Raw genomic sequence first — 18,182 nt, forward strand, 5'->3', positions numbered from 1 at the left:
CAACAAGTGAGGCAGCACAGTTCCCAGGCTCTCCCTGGCCCCCCACCTAACATCCCTCTTCAGGGGGAAAGGTTCTCCTTTTCACTGAGCAGGGAATCCTTTCCTTCAGGGATTTAGGGCACTGTACACTCTTTCAGCCCAGTTCAGAGGTGCTTGTGACAGTCGCTCTGGGGGTTGGGAAGGCAGGAGATGTGAGCCTCTTGGGTGGAAATCAGGGCAGAAAATGAAGGCGTTTGAGCAATTGGGCACAAAAAACCACTGGTGCCACGTAGCCTCACTAAAACAATGCGAATTGGGTGCCATTCTTTGATTTCCTTTCCCAGGGCTTTCAATTGGACTAAGGTGCACTGGAATTTGCATCAAGAGGGTGCCTCTGGGCAGCTTTTAATATGAAGCAAAATAAGAGCCAATCTCAGTATGTGGATGAATGCGTTCATTTGCAATTTGCCTTTTTAAAAAATTTGCACATTAAATGCAAAGGCCTGTTGAATGGCCTTCCTTGTGTTGGCCTCGACTGAGCTTTCCCCTTTCCTGCTCCAGGTGCAGACCCCTGACCCCACCCCACCCAAAGAGGGGGCACAGCCAAGTGGGGCATTTGTTCACAACTGGAAACGTCTAACCAGGATTGCCTGCTTGCCACCACCTCATTCAATCCCTGGGGATTGTGGGGAAAGTGAAAGGAAACTCCAGAAAGATGGAGGTTTGCTTTATTAGGTGGGCATCAAAATCTCTCTTTTGTCTTGAGAATTTTTCACGCATGGCATTCAGAAAAGTTACAGGCAGCTTCTCTGCCTGCAGCCTTCCTCCCTTGCTTCCCCCTTCCCCCTAGGCCTTCTGCCGCTTTTAAAGTGTTCCCCCAACCCCCACTGCAAAGACCTGGGGAAAGTGCTGTGTGTAGTAGCCAGGAACCCCTCTGCGCAGTCAATCTAGGCTGCACCAACTGGATCCCTGGGGGCTTCCTTGAGCCTCTGCCCCCCATGCGCTTCAGCCTTCCTGTGGCACTAATGCCAGGAGGCCTCTGACAGCCCCCACCAGTTCGCTGAGCTCCTCCTCTTTGTCCAGCCCATGCTCCCCTCCTTTGAACAGCGTGATGTGGACATTGGCACTCTGCAGCCGCTCCGCCACCTCCAGCGCTCGCTGCCAGGGCACGGTCTTGTCCCTCAAGCCGTGCAGCAGCCGGACAGGGCAGGACACACCAATGGATGGGCGCTCCAGCAGGCCGTGCTGCTCTGCCTCCTCAAAGAAGCCCCATTGCATGAGCAGGGGCTCCTTGCCAGCCCTAGGGAAGATGTGGAAGCCATTCTGCTGGGCTTGGCTCCTCACCTGGGCAAGATGGCAGAAAGGGCACAGTCAAAACAGGGTGGAGCAGCAGCCACCGTGGCCTCACCCACCCCAGGGCTGAACTTAGCCCCAGTCTGGATGGCAACAGAGCCCCAAATTTGCCACGTGGTCCTTCCATGAGAAGCATGCCCTTTTGGGGGGGCGGGTACCTGGCACCCCAGTTCCCACCCCCTTGCTGTTTATTTACCATATTTACTTGGATGTTACGCACACCTTTTTTTGCCAAACCACACTGTGAAAACTAAGGGTGCACATTAGATTTGATGGCGCCATCCAATTCTTTTTTGGTTCTGATGTTTTGGAAATTGAGGTGCGCATTAGATTCGATGGTGCATTAGATTGGCATCAATACAGTATCGGCCAAATGTCTATCCCTCCTTTCCTCCCAAATGATCCCAGGGTGACCCTCCTCTTTGGCTAAGAGCTGCTGCTCACCTCTGCAGGGAGCCCCCTGGCATGGGCGATGAAGGCATCGACAGCAACCCCTGTAGCAACTAGCCCAGCAACCCTGCCTGGGCGCTCCAGGGCCACCAGCAGCATCAGCCAGCCCCCCATGCTGGCCCCCACCAGGATCTGGAAGAAGAGGAAGAGGTGTTTGCCTTCTGCCACTATCTGGGATGGCAACCCACACCTTCTCTGGGCAACTCTGCGCTGTCCTTCAAAAGCGGCTAGTGCTTGTGCCCATCTGTGAGCTGCCTGGGCATCAGCCAGGAGGTTCCAAGAGCCCATCTGGTCTGACTTCCTGCCCTAAGGGCAGGCCCCTTGATCCATCGCTCAGCAGGCCCCTGCAGAGCCAAAAGGCCAGGTGAGCTGGAGTTTGGTCATCCATATTGCTGGCATTAAGGCACTAATCCCATGCCAACCAGGGATGGCTTAGTGAATCACAGGGATGCTTACCTGGGGGCCACTGGTGAGCTCGTCGAACACACTCAAGGTGTCTTCCTTCCAGTCCCCCAGGCGGCTCTCTTCAAAGCAGCCATCTGACTCCCCACATCCCCGATAGTCAAAGCTGGGGTGAGAGGAGACATTTTGAAGACCCTTCCCCCAAAGGGGCACACACCCAGGGCTGCCCCTCCCATTAGGCAGTTGAAGCAGCAAGTGTTGGCTTTGTGGAGGACACCTCTCTGTGCGTCTGCCATCCTTTGGCCCAGGAGAGGACACTGTCCTGTCACCAGCGTGGAAGTGAAATTCAGCCATCATCTTCGACGCATGGGAGGCCATCTTTGCCTCAGGCCGCAAAAGGGCCCTAAGCCCACCCCAGCAACCTCTGGAGAGTCCAAACAGCTTCTTGCTTCCCACCTGACGAATGCCCGTCCTGTCTCCCGGCAGAACTGCTCCATCCTCTGACACTTGGGGTTGGCTCTGGTGCCGTGGAAGCCCAGCAAAAAGACGACACCGGGGCTGCAGCCTGGTAGGCGGTGGTAGGCCAGGCGGGGCAGACCTTGGCGCGACAGAAACGATGGTGCCATGTTGGCAGAGCTGTAGCCAAAAACAGAGGGGGTGAGTTGCTAGATTTTTGTTAGGATCACTTTTATTGGGTTGGTATATTACAAAACATGGGATGCGGGTGGCGCTGTGGGTAAAACCTCAGCGCCTAGGACTTGCCGATCGTCAGCGGTTCAAATCCCCGCGGCGGGGTGCGCTCCCGTTGCTCGGTCCCAGCGCCTGCCAACCTAGCAGTTCAAAAGCACCCCTGGGTGCAAGTTGATAAATAGGGACCGCTTACTAGCGGGAAGGTAAACGGTGTTTCCGTGTGCTGCGCTGGCTCGCCAGATGCAGCTTGTCACGCTGGCCACGTGACCCGGAAGTGACTTCGGACAGCGCTGGCCCCCGGCCTCTTAAGCGAGATGGGCACGCAACCCCAGAGTCGGACACGACTGGCCCGTACAGGCAGGGGTACCTTTACCTTTACCTTTTATATTACAAAACAATATAAAAAAACATGAAGGCAAAATCCAGCCGTCCCTCCACCCTCCGCAAGAGATGATGTCTGTATCTATATCTGAAGTGTATTCAAGTCCACATCATATATCCAGCTTGCAAAGGTCCTCAAAGGATGACGTCAGCCCAAGATGTTTACATGAAGTTCATTAAAGTCATTTTTCACTCTGCATGTTGAAGCTGTGCCATTCTACTGTGAATAAGTCCTTTTGCCTTAGACTTTGTGCCACTTGAAGTTTATTGGTAAGTTTCTCAAGTGCCAGTTTTCAGACCATATTATACCAATTTGCCATTGGTAAATTGGTATAATATGGCCTTGCATATTTATACAGTGGTACCTCTGGTTAAGAACTTAATTTGTTTCAGAGGTTTGTTCTTAACCAGAAACCGTTCTTAACCTGAGGTACCACTTTAGCTAATGGGGCCTCCCGCTGATGCCGCACGATTTCTGTTCTTATCCTGAGATAAAGTTCTTAACCCGAGGTACTACTTCTGGGTTAGCGGAGTCTGTAACCTGAAGTGTCTGTAACCCGAGGTACCACTGTATACCAATATATACCTATACTCCTTCCATATATTTCCAATACCTAGTTATAATAAGTCTTGCTGTAACTAATAGATACACACAACCAGTGGCTTAATGTGCAGATTTGCATTTTAAAAAGATTTAGCGAAGCCAATTCCAGGCATTGAACCTAGATCCCATGAGATATTAATACAAGAGTGTGTCTGAGCCAGGACAGAGGGCCTTTCCCTCCAGGCGAAGTGACCACAGTCCACCTCCATCCATGTGTCCTGATTTCAGGTCCTGCTTTAGCTCCAGCTGCTCTTGGCATGAGAATTCCACACTGGGCAATTCCACCAAGGGACAATCACTGCTTGTGGCACTTCTCTCCTGCTAATCTTCCTGTGGCACCTCAGAGCCAAGTCCTGCAGGTCTCTCTCTGCAAACTGCTCTTCTTCTGAAGGGCAGAGGCTTGGAAAGGGTCTGGCTAAACAGAAGGTTGCAGCATCCTAGTTGCACCTGGGACTCAGCTACATTAGTAAGGAAAAGAACAGCATTTTGAATGCATTATAAACCTGCAACACCAGATGGCGCTGTAGAGCAGAAAACTTTTCTATGCAATTTTACATAGCGTTTTCTTTTCTTTTGTTATAACAATTTAATTTATGACATATTTATAACGTGTTTCCCCCCCGTGTGTAGATCCACTCCAGCAAGGCCAGGAAGACTTTGAGGCAGGTGCTGCCAGGGATTGTTTCCCTGCCCATCTGCTCCTTCGGTAGATTTCTGCAGCACCAAGAGACATTCTGCTGCTGCTGATACAAGCAGTGTAGTTAGTGGGTGGAGGTGTAAGTCCTGGGTTCAAATGCCACCAGGGCCAGAGAGAGACCCACTGTGTGGCATTAGGCTCTCGCTCGGTCTTCCTTTTAGTCTCAGTTGGCCTTCTGAGCAATGTGTGCACTAAAATGATACTTACATTTGCCTCGGCCGCCGCTTCATTCACCCACAGAGATACACATGAACCTTCACCCGACACTTGCAGGTAGACTTTGACTCTATTTGCTAGATCACTCCATGCCTGTAGCAGCCAGCCAGCCAGGCCCTCCCTCTTCCCAGCCCTAGGGCTCAGTGGCAGCCTTCCTTCCCTTGGACTCTCTTCCATTTTTCTCTGCCCCTTCTCCCCAAAGTCGTCCCACCTTTGCCAAGATGGCACAGCCACTGGGTCACAGGGAGAGATCCAGTCCCTCTTCCTCCTCCATGCTGAAGGCTGCAGATTGGCTATTCCCGCCCCTCCAATTTCCACAGCCCCTGCTTGGGTCCTTTAGGGGCTGTGAAGTCCTGGCACCCACCTTTTCAGCTGTGGTGCAGGCCCTGGGAAAGCAGCTGAGCGGTTGCCCTCTGTGCAGAGTCTGTGACAAACAAGCAGCCTTGAACAGAGGAATCAAACACTGGCTATTTGCTAACTCAGCAAGGTGGAGACTCATTAAGGAAGGAGGGGAAACCCCAAGCCTGGGAGCCACTGGAGGAGCGGCAGGACAGAGACGGAAGCATCAAGGGGTTGATTTCTTATGAGAGGTATGCAGAGCTAGTGCTTTCTGAGAAATCCAGTTCTGCAATGGTGATGGAAGCCACACTGTGCATGCTCAGAGGCCCCTCTTCGTTTCACATGTTCCAAATCACACAGGAGTGCTTTTTACCTGGAACCTCAAACAGCCAGTAGGTGGAGATTTGTAATTTTCCACTGCGATTTGGTTTATGATGCCAGCATGGTTAAACCCAGCCTTTTACTCCTTGGTGCATTGGCCCTTACAAACGAGCAGGGGCTCCTTTTTACGATACCATTCTGAATTAAAACAAGGTCCAAAGGCAGCTCATAAATTAGCATATTTTTATTTGTGAGAGCTGATGGTTAAATCTGAACATAGAACTGGCCACAGCACCAAATTTTCTGCCTTGTAAAAGATCAAGACAGCCATTAGATGTTGCTGTTACTCCACCAGCAGGTGGGACAGGGCGAACCAGGGATGGAAGTATTGTTGCCTTGAAAGGAGAGTGTGTGTGACTGGCTCTTTATGGTTGTTTTTAAATTTTTATTATTAATTTCAGAATTTCTATCCTTTCCTTCCTCCCCAAGGAGCGCAGGGAAGCAAACAGATGCACAGTTTGAAAGCAAAAACCAAGTATAAAACCATTAAAGGCAATTACAATTAAAAACATATCAAAGCAATTATGCTTTAAAACATTATTCCACCCAGTGATTGTGGGCTTTCCAGAAGTCAGTACAGATTTATGCCACCCAGAGTGGCTGGGGAGGCCCGGCCAGATGGGCTGGGTATAAGTAATAAATTATTATTATTATTATTATTATTATTATTATTATTTATTAGCCTTTATTTGTACAGTGCATTTCAAGCGTAAAAAGCATCTCTCTCTCTCTCTCTCTCTCTCTCTCTCTCTCTCTCTCTCTCTCTCTCACACACACACACACACACACACACACACAATTACAACAGCCCTGCAAAGTAGGACAGTGTTGCTCCCCTGTTGCTAAAGTGGGGGCTGAGGCTGAGAGAAGATTGACTTGTTTAAGGCAGCTAGTGCATTTGTTTCCAGATTTTGAATTATGGTGCTGGAGAAGACTCTTGAGAGTCCCATGGACTGCAAGAAGATCAAACGCATCCATTCTTAATGAAATCAGCCCTGAGTGCTCACTGGAAGGACAGATCGTGAAGCTGAGGCTCCAGTACTTTGGCCACCTCATGAGAAGAGAAGACTCCCTGGAGAAGACACTGATGCTGGGAAAGATGGAGGGCACAAGAAGGGGGCGACAGAGGATGAGATGGTTGGATAGTGTTTTCGAGGTTACCAGCATGAGTTTGACCAAACTGCGGGAGGTAGTGGAGGACAGAGGTGCCTGGCGTGCTCTGGTCCATGGGGTCACGAAGAGTCGGACACGACTAAACAACAACATGGATTTGAACCAGTGAGTTCTGCCTTAAGCTTGAACTACTATCCTGAGCCCTCTTCTTTCTTTCCTCATTTTTACTCTCCAGAAAGGATTTATTTACATTATTCTGGTGGTTCTTGTAACCTGTGTCCCCTGCACCTTTTCCAGCTGCAAGATTACTTCTGAAGGATGCATCAACCAGAGCTTCAGATGAAGATACGAAGCTGCAAATAGCACGTTTCTCAGTCATTTGTGTAGCACTTACCACTTACCATTCAGTGATTAATTATGTAAACTAAAAATTAAAAACCCACACCAGACTTGGAAACTGGGCTGGATCTAGACACATCAGAGAAGCGTTTCAGTTAAATGTGTTGCAAACTTTGTATGAGAATTCAGGTTAGCAAAAACGGACCTCCACAGCGCCATCTGGTGTCACAGTGTTAGAATACATAAACAACGCGTATAAAGTATTTTTGTTCTTCGCTAATGTAGCTGAGCCCCTGGATTCGAATCTTAACTCAGCTATGGACTTAGTGGAACAGCGCGCTCCCTCACATCAGCCTTGGTTCCCCAAATGTCAATTAGAAATAAGTTGGTGTCCTGCCTTACAGAATTATTTACTATAAATCTTGTAAAGCACTTTGTGATATGCAGCTGCGGTCAGTTCTGGCGAGGCCAAGAACTCGAGTCAAAAACACAGGGGAATGAGGAGCCAGGGAGGGCTCTGGTTGTGCAGCAAAAACTCCCATCATCTTGGAGATTCAAAGTTGGCGAACTGTTACAATACCCTGTTAATTTCATGCGGAAGAATTTCAGGGCATCTTTAATGGGCAAATGTTTAGATCCATGTGGGGGGAAGATATTCATCCATTACTATCTTGAGGAGATCTTTACTCAGCAGGGAGGGACTGAATGGTTGCAAAATCTAGCACCCAACATCTTGAGGGGCGTTAGGCTGTAACTCACCAGGTGTTGCAAAATCAAGAGTTGTTATTCAAACAAGGTTAGCTCTCATTGGTACCTGATTCCTCCCGCCCCTCAACCCTAGCAAATTCTTTGTATTCTGACCTCACAGGGAAAGCAGTGATGAGGTCAGAGCAGAGCCCCCCACCTCCCTTCCCCCCTTCCTCCCTCCCTCAGCATCCTCTGAGCAAAGCCTAGAACAAAGTCCTGCCTAAAAAAGGACCGACTCCCTCTGGTCAGGCCCAGGCAGAAACCACCGTCTCTGACTCAGGCATGTGGGGAATGTCTCTGCAAGGCTCCTTCGTCACTGTCTTTTGGAGTCTTTCCCCAAATATGGTGTCTGGAGAGCGGAGTGGTGTGGGGGTGGCTTGGTGGGGAAGGGCCGGCGATGATGTCACTGGTCAAGGAGCTGGAAGAGCCTTTTAGCCCCAGTCCCAGCCTCCACTGGCTGCAGAGCGTGGCCAGAGCATCATCGGAGGAGAGCAACGCAGAGCAGCTCCTTGTAAGTGCCTCTTTTTAGTGTCCTTGGGAAACATGTGTATGGGGTGCTGGGCAGAGGGATGATGGAGCTGCTGAGCTGGTTATGCTGATGGCAATGCAGCACATTTCAAATGACTTAAGCAGGCAATGGAGAAGTTGAACGTCCCAGGAGCGTCTGGTTTCTTCTTCACCTGTAGTGAGCCAGGCATGCTCTTGGAAGAAAGGCAAACAGGCGATGGGATGGATACATTCCAAACTCTACTCCACAGACAATCCATGGCCAAATGGGTCCTCCATCTGCAGCAGCTAATACAGACCCTCCAAGCGTCCCTGTTCCCAGGGACAGTCCCGGATTTACAGAAGCCGTCCCTGTTTCTGATTTGATCCCGGAATGTGCCGCTTTTCCTTAAGACGTCCCTATTTTCATTGGAGAAAGCTTGTAGCTAAGTGACCCCCAAGCCAAGGAGATGAGCAATTATACAGTGGTACCTTGGGTTACATATGCTTCAGGTGACAGACGCTTCAGGTTACAGACTCCGCTAACCCAGAAATAGTACCTCGGGTTAAGAACTTTGCTTCAGGATGAGAACAGAAATCGTGCGGCGGCAGCACAGCAGCAGTGGGAGGCCCCATTAGCTAAAGTGGTGCTTCAAGTTAAGAACAGTTTCAGGTTAAGAATGGACCTCCAGAACGAATTAAGTACGTAACCAGAGGTACCACTGTACAACTATACAGGCAGCCCTGTACGGGGAAGTTTTCTAATGTTTAATGTTTTGTTGTGTTTCTGTACATGTTGGAAGCCACCCAGAGTGGCTGGGGCAACCCAGTCAGATGGGTGGGGTATAAATAACAAAATTATTAATCTTATGGACTAGGACATCCCTATTTTCATTGGAGAAATGTTGGAGGGTATACTAATGGGCAAACTTTAAGGAAGGATAATTCTCTTCTTATGAGCTTCCTGAAGGCATCTGACCAGCTGCTGTAAGAAAGCAACTCTCCTGAGCCTGAGGGACCCTTGTTGTGGTCCGTTCAGCATCCCCAACTAGAAAGAGGCAATATTTGGCCAGCTGGGATCCACAGCTTCTGTATGCGCTGCCTTGGCTCTGGCCCAGGCTGGGTGGGTGAACTTGAGTCAGAGCAAAGAGGGGCAGCTGGATCGGGCACCTTCTCTGAGTTCTCTTGAACTTTGTGCAGGAAAGTAGCCAGAAGGGTCTGGCTGGGGGAACTTGCTGCAGCTTGCAGAACAAGCACTGTTTTGCACAGGCAAATCTGATAACAGACTGGTGCTATTTTTCGAGCCTGTCAGTTGCATAAAAAGAATCGTTGCTTCTTTGGTACCCTCTGAATGAACCTCTGCAGAAGTCACTATTTGCCACTGATGCTGCCTGTACAATTTCCTATACATAGAAACATAGAGGGACCTCAAGCTTCATCTAGTCCAACCCCCAACAATGCAGGAATCTTCACTAAAGCATCTATGACAGGTGGCCATCCAATCTCTGCTTAAGAGCTTCCAAGGAAGGAGAGCCCACAACCTCCCAAGGGAGTCTGTTATGCTGCTGAACAGCTCTGACTGTTTCCCCCCCTGATGTTTCGATGGAATCTCCTTTCTTGTTACTTGAAGCCATTGGTCTGTCTCCAACCCTCCAGAGCAAGAGAAAACACGCTTGCTCCATCTTCCATGTGACGGCCCTTGAGATCTTTGAAGATGCCTATCATATCTCCCCTCAGTCTCCTCTTTTTTAGGCTAAACATACCCAGCGTGTTTTGTTTTGTGTGACCACCAGCAGAGTGATAAATATGGGGGGCAACCAGGGGGCCAATGCTGGCCAAGGGTGTGTGGCTAGGAGACCATCATGCTAGCCTTGATGGTCTAACAGATCAACCTCAGATCTTCTGGAGTGGCTCTTTCCATCCAGCGCAGCCTGGCCTTCTGTGGGTCATTGTGAGGAAAGCCTTTGGGATATGCTTGCGTGCCCCAGTTCCCAAGCAGTTCATTTTGTGCTCCATCGGAGAGGTGTGCCATGTGGAACTTGGCTTTCACGTAGGCTAAGAAACAGTGCCTGGGCAACAGGCAGAGAAATAAAGACTTGCAAAAGCATCTCTCTGCCCCAGGGAAGTAATCTCCAAGGAGCTTTGACTTCAAGAAAGTGAAGGGAACACTAAAGTAGGGATCAACCTACCTTGACAGGTTTGGGATCTGATGGGTTGGGGCAGGGCACAAGGAAGGCTGTTTGAAGCTGTTACTCAAGTGTGTCGAAGCACAGGGAATCTTTGCCATCCCCACTTTCTGACCTCCCCTTTTCTAGGTCTGTGGCTGACAGCCCCACTGGGAAAGTTGAGATACTGCCCATCCTTCCAGGCCAAAACCTGTTGTGCCTCTTGATTTGAGGGTCTTCCCAACAGGATGCCTGTGCTAGTGGAATTCCTAGAACCACAGCAAGGGGTACTGAAGGCGAGATGACCCCAGGCACCCATGCTGTATAATAATAATAATAATAATAATAATAATAATAATAATAATTATTATTATTATTATTATTATTATTATTATTTGTATCCTGCCCATCTGGCAGGGTTTCCCTAGCCACTCTGGGCAGCTTCCAGCAAACTACAAAAATATAATAAAATGTCAAAACATTAAAAACTTAATGTTAACAAAACATTAAAAACTTTTAAAAAACATTAAAAACTTCCCTATACAGAGCTGCCTTCAGATGTCTTCTACAAATTGGGTAGTTCTTTATCTCCTTGATGTCCGATGGGAGGGCGTTCCACAGGGAGGGCGCTACCACCGAGAAGGCCCTGCAGCATGAAACACGTTGCAGATTTTGTGGAAGACCTGCTGTGGAACTTGTACATTTGGTGACATCTGCATGTGACAACGTGCAACTTCTGCATTTGGTGTGAGCCGTTCAGCCGGTCTTGGTGGGCATGATGCGCCAGCGGGCGTGGAAGTTGCTTTCTGATGGGACAATTCCAGGACGATTCTCTTCTTTACTTCGGAATAAACCATTAGCATACCTTTGTCCTCCCATCAGATGCCGGAGGGCAAGAGAGGGGCGGGGCAGATGGAGAGCAAAGAGCACTAGAGGGCAACAGCCTCTGGGTTGTGCTGGTCTACAAACAAGGACTTTGGGCCTCCGCCTTCTACACAGTGGCCTTGTTGCAGCATCCTCTTTCTAGCAAAGGTTGCTAAACACAGTGTTGGCAGTTTCCCAGATGCAGCTGGGTTTTTTGGGTGGGGTGTGTGTGTGTGTGTGGAAAGGACAGAAATTCTGAGCAAATGCTTTATCTAGGGTTGCAATACATCTGGGAAATCCAGATGTAATCTTTTGGAGGGCCAACATGCAAACGTCCAGGGTTTTTTGGGGGGGTTAGTTTTATTTTGGGGGGTTGCACGTGGCGTGGGCTCAGGCCCCTCTGCATGCCGCAGCTGCTGCCAGCCCAAGCCGGGGAAAGGGGCTGGCAGTGTCTCGACCTGTTCTCTTTTTTGCTCTTCAAGATATGGCAACCCTACCTTATCTGTTCTTTGGGCTTTTCTCTGCAGTCAGAAATAAAGTTTATGCATCTCTACCCATCACCCTGGACGCGGGTGGCGCTGTGGGTTAAACCACAGAGCCTAGGACTTGCCGATCAAAAGGTTGGCAGTTCGAATCCCCGCGGCAGGGTGCGCTCCCGTTGCTCGGTCCCTGCTCCTGCCAACCTAGCAGTTCAAAAGCACGTCAAAGTGCAAGTAGATAAATAGGTACCACTCCAGCAGGAAGGTAAACGGCGTTTCCGTGCGCTGCTCTGGTTCGCCAGAAGCGGCTTAGTCATGCTGGCCACATGACCCGGAAGCTGTACGCCGGCTCCCTCGGCCAATAAAGCGAGATGAGCGCTGCAACCCCAGAGTCGGCCACAACTGGACCTAATGGTCAGGAGTCCCTTTACCTTTTTACCCATCACCCACAAATGTACACAGATGGGGAAATGGGAATGGTTCTTAATTCAGATCCCTCTGGGATGCAGAGGGTGCTGCCTATCTTGCTGGTCACATTCCCATGCTCCTGACCCCAGCTGCTCTCCGTGTTTTGCTCTGTGGGGCAGGGGGGCAGGATTCTCCCGGCATCTGCCATTCTCCCAGAACCCACTTCCCAGCTTCTCTGAGCCAACCTCACCTCCCTGCCCACCTCTCTTTCTGTCTTCCCAGGTTTTCCTCCTCCTTCTCCAACAAGCATGGCAAACAAAGGACCTTCCTTTGGCCTGAGCAGAGACGTCCAGGCCAAGATTGAGAAGAAATACGATGATGAATTGGAAGAGCGACTGGTGGAGTGGGTTGTGCTCCAGTGTGGGGCAGATGTGGGGCGCCCCGAACGTGGCAGGCTGGGCTTCCAGGTCTGGCTGAAGAATGGCATTGTAAGCACTGAACATCCCCCTGCTTGTCTCTTTGTCTCCCTGATCTTGGGGCTCAGGTGTGGACTGCGTGGTGTAATGGCAAAGGAAACAGTGATTTGGGGCATGAAGAGTATTTTCTTAAACTGCCCAACTAATCTTGTGAGCCCCTCACCCACCACTATTTGATCGCGGGGTTCCCAGGTTAAATGGGGGGAACAAAGACTCCAGGCCTGTGAAAGCCCTGGGATGCAGGCAGCCTCCATCAGTCCATCGGTTTCTTACAATTGCAGCCCACCGTTTTCCCATCGTGGAGCCCAAGGCAGCAGTGGCGGACTTTGGGGTCTCAAATGGCCCCCTCACACTCCATTCGAAATCATAATTGCGGCATCTCCAGCAGCGCCCCTGAGGCTCCTCTCCCAGGGTGACCAAACCAGTCGTGCTCCCCTGAATCCATCTCTGGATAAGGCAGCAAGATTTGTGCCCAGGCACTCTCCTACCAAAGCCCTGATCAGACCCAGGCCTGCTTAGCTTCAGTAAGAGGGTGGCTTCCTGGGCCTTCAGGCCATATCCCATTCTGTTTGGCCACTTTGGCAGCTACAATTTTGACCTGCTCTAGGATTTGCAAATGCAAATGCTTCCTTGAGCCAGGAGGAAACCAGTCTGTCAAATTGAACCAATAATAATAATAATAATAATAATAATAATAATAATAATAATAATAATAATAATTTATTATTTATACCCTGCCCATCTGGCTGGGCTTCCCCAGCCACTCTGGGTGGCTTCCAACAAAATATTAAAGTACCGTAATGCATCAATCATTAAAAGCTTCCCTAAACCAACCACACATGCACTCAACTGGGATTGTGTGTGAGGTCTTACAAAGCTTGCTCCTTGGCATTGTCACTCTCTGAAATAGGGGAGACCCAGGTCTCTCTTATGGGGTTTTCCAATACATTTTGCTGCCTGAGATCATAGAATGATAGAGTTGGAAGGGACCTTGAGGATCACCTAGTCCAACTCTCTGCAGTGCAGGAACATGCAGCTGCCCTGTATGGGGATCAAACCTGTAACCTTGGCATTATCAGCACCACGCTCTAACTAAATGAGCTATCCAGGACAAGATATCAAACACACTCACACATTCCTCATCTAGAAGCCAACTGGATTGGCAGCTGACTCTTCTTGAGCTATCAGGCTGGTTTAGGGGACCCAGGATAAACTGTGTGGTGTGCACAGCTCTGTCCTCCAACAGAGGGGAATAGCTGGTGGGGGGTCACAAAGAAGAGCTGGGGGGAATCCACTTCTGCCTCCCTTCCGGCACCTGCCACCTGAGGTGGCTGCCTCATTCTGTCTAATGCTAGGGCCAGCCCTGGGGTTTCCAGTGACATGTGATGCTCGAAGCCCTTGAGTGACTGTGGCTCCCTTCGCTTCCTCTGGCAGATCCTAGGCAAGTTGATCAACAGTCTTAGTGCTTCCAAGCCTGTGAAGATCCCCGATACTCCTCCTAGCATGGTCTTCAAGCAGATGGAGCAGATAGCCCAGTTCCTGAAGGCGGCAGAGGACTACGGCGTGGTGAAGACGGACATTTTCCAGACGGTCGATCTGTTTGAAGGTGGGAGGATAAGGAAGGCCTTCTGAGGCAGGTGGCAATGAGCAGGCAACAGAGAGCTCACAAAAAGTGGAAGGGAATGAGTGTGAAAATGCCTCTTGGCCTCTCCCCTGTAAAATTGGCATGACGTTTGCCTTCATGGCAATAATGCAAAGTAAAGTGTCATTGTATAGTGAACACACAGAGAGGCAGGCAATGGCATCTCCAAGACGGTGCAAAAGCAAGGCAGGACGTGAACCCAGTGCGGTCCAACCATCTAGAGCCCATCCAGGTTCAGACCTCTGCTAACATTTCTTGCCCCTCCTTTAGAACATTCCACCTGGCTGATCATTTGCTGGAGGAATATTGGCTTTCTAGGTTCAAGCTCTGTCTAGGTAGAAGCTGCCTGGACCTCAAGAGATGGGGAGCCATTTCCAGTTCCCTTCTGGGCAACCTTGGGGGGCGGGGTACATGCCAGTAGTGGGCGGGGCCAGAGGCAAAAGTGGGTGGAGCAATGGACGTGAAGCTGGTACAGTAGGATAGCTTCTATGCAAACTCTCATGCACTCCTCTCTGTCCTCCACCCAGACAAGCCACAGGCACGATCCGAGTTCAAGGACGCATTTCAAGCCAGGCAAAAGACACTTAGCATTTGAAGTAGGACGAGAGAGCAGCAAGGGTGGTCTGAGGAGGGAGCGAGTGTGGTTCCTCATCCTTGGCCATGGGGCTGAAGCCTCTAAGACATGCCTGGGTCATCTGGCAGCAGCCTGTCCTGGTTTGGAAAAGATTTTGGGATTTGCTGCTTGGAACCTTTGACCTGCCAGATGTTGATGAACTACAACTCCCATCAGCCACCATAGGCATAACCAGTGGCCACAGGTGGTGGGAGTTGTAGTTCAGCAACATTTGGAGGACCAAGGGCTCTGCACACCTGGTTTACTTCCTGAGCATAGGAAGCTGCCTGGCGCAGAACCAGATCCTTGGCCCGTCCATCTCAGTTTGGGCTACTGTGACTCTCCAGGATTTGAAGCTTTCCCATCCCTAAGAACAGAGACAATGTGCTAGTGAGTTGTGGCTCTTGAGAATGCCAATGGTGCCTTGACTCAGCCCAACTTAAGAATAATCTTCTTCTTCCATCTCATCCTAGCGAAGGACATGGCCGCAGTTCAGAGGACGCTGATGGCCTTGGGCAGCCTTGCTGTGACTAAGAACGATGGACAGTATCGTGGAGACCCTTCCTGGTTCATGAAGTAAGTGGCAACTGAGCCTCTCTGGGGAGTCGAGCCAAGAGCAGTGTGTGGATCAGGCCCAAAGGGATCTTGTTCTCGTGTCCCAGTTGGAGGCCACAAGCAGGATCTGAGTGCAACAGCTGCCCTGAACCCCAATCGTTATTTCTAGGAAAGGGTATTAAGAGGCATTTTGCCCATTTAGACTTGGACAGAATTCTCACAAGGGTCATGGAACTAAAATTCAGTTTAGCTTGCCATGACTATAGCATTCACCTAGTGAATGCTTCCATTTCCAGATCCCCAGTGCTATAATGCGGAAACTCATCCTTTGGCAGCCAGATTTCTGCACAAAAAGGGATTCCTGAGCAATAGACCTCAATTTAGATGCAGAATTTGTGTTAATGTTCCAACAAACAAAGAAATAAAAAACCCAGGGGGCAGGATAGTGATTTGGGGGGTGATGAGTAGGGCTGGGCAATATCTGGTTTTCAACATTGGGATACATCACCAGCTAAACATGATGATATACCAATATATCGTGATGTCTGAAATAAAGCTGGAGCTATGTAGAGGCACTGGCTGGCTTTATGGTTTTCCCCGCATCATGATTTTTGCCAGTGCCTGCTCTTGTGATTTGCTGCCTCCTGCAGAGTTTTTTTTAATTATTTAATTTATTTAATATTTTTTTCAATACAAACAACAACCAACAAAAAACACATACAACAAAAACCACAATAACACTAATTACACAATTTAGCAATTCAGATTTGAGTACTGATATACCTATAACTACACCATTTTAACAATATTTTCCCCACCTCTCCTCCCCCTACTTCCCACCTTATCACTTAAGTATTCCTTCCAGATTTCTTCATATTTATCCATTCTTAATTTGCATCAACATGCAATTCGTTCGTATGTGGCTAGTCTGTCCATATTGTCAATCCATGTGCTCAATGGAATCTTTTTGCGGCTCTTCCAATTCATCAAAACAAGTTTTTTTGCTTCAAATATGGCACGGTACATCCATTATTTTTGACCCCTTGTAATCTCCCACGTTTCCAGTATATAATTTAGAATAAAATTCAATTCCCCTAAATAACAATTTTTTTTATTACTCTTGCTATATATATCCTCACCTCGCACCAAAATGATCTTATCAATGAGCAGTTAATCATCATATGTACTAAGTTCGCATTTTTACTCCCACATCTCCAGCATTTGTCAGAGTTAACAGGGGCTGCAGGAATTGAGAGCATTGACTGGCTTCACGCTATCCCCCACACTGTGATTTTTGCATAGCACACGCATGCATACTTATATATATGAGAAACCGGCATCACGATATGGACTTCAAACCAGTTTGGGCCGATATATCGCCCAGCCTTAGTGGCGAGTACTGCAAGAAGTGAGATTGCTGACCCTGTTTTCCTCTCTTTTTTTAACCGTAGGAAAGCCCAGGAGAACCGGCGGGACTTCTCAGACAGTCAGCTGAAAGAGGGCAAGAACGTGATCGGTCTACAAATGGGCTCCAACCAGGGTGCCTCGCAGGCAGGCATGACAGGCTATGGCCGACCCCGACAGATCATCAGCTAAGCAGGATGCAACCCTCCCCACCCCCTAGCAGAACTGGCCCTGCAGCTCCTGCACAAAGAGCCCCAATGCCACCCCGACGAATCATGCCGCGGGGGCAGCAACGGCCGCCAACTGGGAATTTTTTGGGAGAACCTTTCAAAACCTTTCACCTTAACTCTGCCCCAGAAGTTACTACCTGGGAGCAGGAGGATTCTTACAAGGTTGCTACATGGCAACAGCCCCCCCCCCCAAGCATTCTGCTTGCTTCATCTCCACGCCAAATGCCAGTCCCTTGCATGCTCGCTGCTTTGCTGCTTTTGACCCTTGCAAAGCTGAGGAAGTGGCCATTCACAAAGCCAAGGGCAGGAGGGGAGAGGGGATATTGCAGCCCTTGCAATGGAAAACCATGTCCCTGGTGCATATTTGAACGTGGCTGAAACTTGCACATAAGTAAGACCTCTACGTAAGTGGCGGAGGGGTGTGTGCCTCTCACCCATTTTGTACTTTGTTGTTGTTCATCTATTAAAAACAATGACTCTTTTTTTTAGGCTGTTTTCTTGGCTGTGTATCTGGAGCTGCTCCTTTCTGTTGCTGCAGTTATGATGCCGGGAGTAGAAGGGCAAACTCCCTAAAGAATCCATTTCCTCCTCATTTTAGCGACTGCCTCAGTCTGGCCACTGGGGCTTCCCTGCTTCTGGGCAAAGTTCTAAAGCCAGCAGGTGCGGGGCGAGCCCTTTAAGAAGGAAGGCTGAGCCATTGCCAAATTACCCAGAGCTTCATCGCTCGGTTGGCTAGAGCGTGGTGCTGATAACACCAAGGTTGCAGGTTTGATCCCCGGGTGGGACAGCTGCATATTCCTTATTCCTGCATTGCAGGGGGGGTCAATGATCCTTAGCGTCCCTTCCAACTCTACAATTCTGCGATTCTACAGAGAAAAGTGGCCAAAGGGCGGCAGTCCTCTTGGGAACTTCCCTTTCAGTGTTGAGAGGGGGAAACACAGCAACAAGGAAAATATGCACACTTTAAAAACCCCTAGGCTCAGACAACCTAGCCTTGAACATGAGAGTCTGGTGTGCTGGTTTCCCTCAATAGCTGCAAGGATCTTCAAATTGGCCAGGGTTACTCCCTCCCTGCATTTTCCGCTTGGAGGTGTCTCTCCAAACTCCCCTCCTCCAAGATGCACAGGGAAAGCTACCCCAGCTCACTGTCCAGCCACCTGGGTCATGCA

At 49.5% G+C, this 18,182-nt stretch overlaps 2 protein-coding genes across 2 annotated transcripts; one reads left to right on the top strand and one right to left on the bottom strand.

Annotated features, from left to right (window-relative positions):
• Window positions 1-690: 690 nt before the first annotated feature.
• LOC128402322 (palmitoyl-protein thioesterase ABHD10, mitochondrial-like) lies at window positions 691-5,219 on the bottom strand. The gene is made up of 5 exons (XM_053366303.1): window positions 5,137-5,219; window positions 2,641-2,820; window positions 2,239-2,350; window positions 1,777-1,914; window positions 691-1,323 (listed from the first exon to the last, which is right to left on the bottom strand). Exons 2-5 carry the CDS (start codon window positions 2,808-2,810, stop codon window positions 985-987), a joined length of 759 nt encoding a protein of 252 aa, XP_053222278.1. The 5' UTR covers window positions 2,811-2,820; window positions 5,137-5,219; the 3' UTR covers window positions 691-984.
• Window positions 5,220-8,098: 2,879 nt separating this feature from the next.
• TAGLN (transgelin) lies at window positions 8,099-17,495 on the top strand. Its single transcript, XM_053366306.1, has 5 exons — window positions 8,099-8,202; window positions 12,376-12,581; window positions 14,004-14,175; window positions 15,298-15,400; window positions 16,831-17,495. The coding sequence occupies exons 2-5, from the start codon at window positions 12,402-12,404 to the stop codon at window positions 16,973-16,975; spliced, it is 600 nt and encodes a 199-aa protein (XP_053222281.1). The 5' UTR covers window positions 8,099-8,202; window positions 12,376-12,401; the 3' UTR covers window positions 16,976-17,495.
• Window positions 17,496-18,182: the final 687 nt, after the last annotated feature.

The sequence above is a fragment of the Podarcis raffonei genome, chromosome 15, assembly GCF_027172205.1.
Source record: "Podarcis raffonei isolate rPodRaf1 chromosome 15, rPodRaf1.pri, whole genome shotgun sequence".
NCBI classification, from domain to species: domain Eukaryota; kingdom Metazoa; phylum Chordata; class Lepidosauria; order Squamata; family Lacertidae; genus Podarcis; species Podarcis raffonei.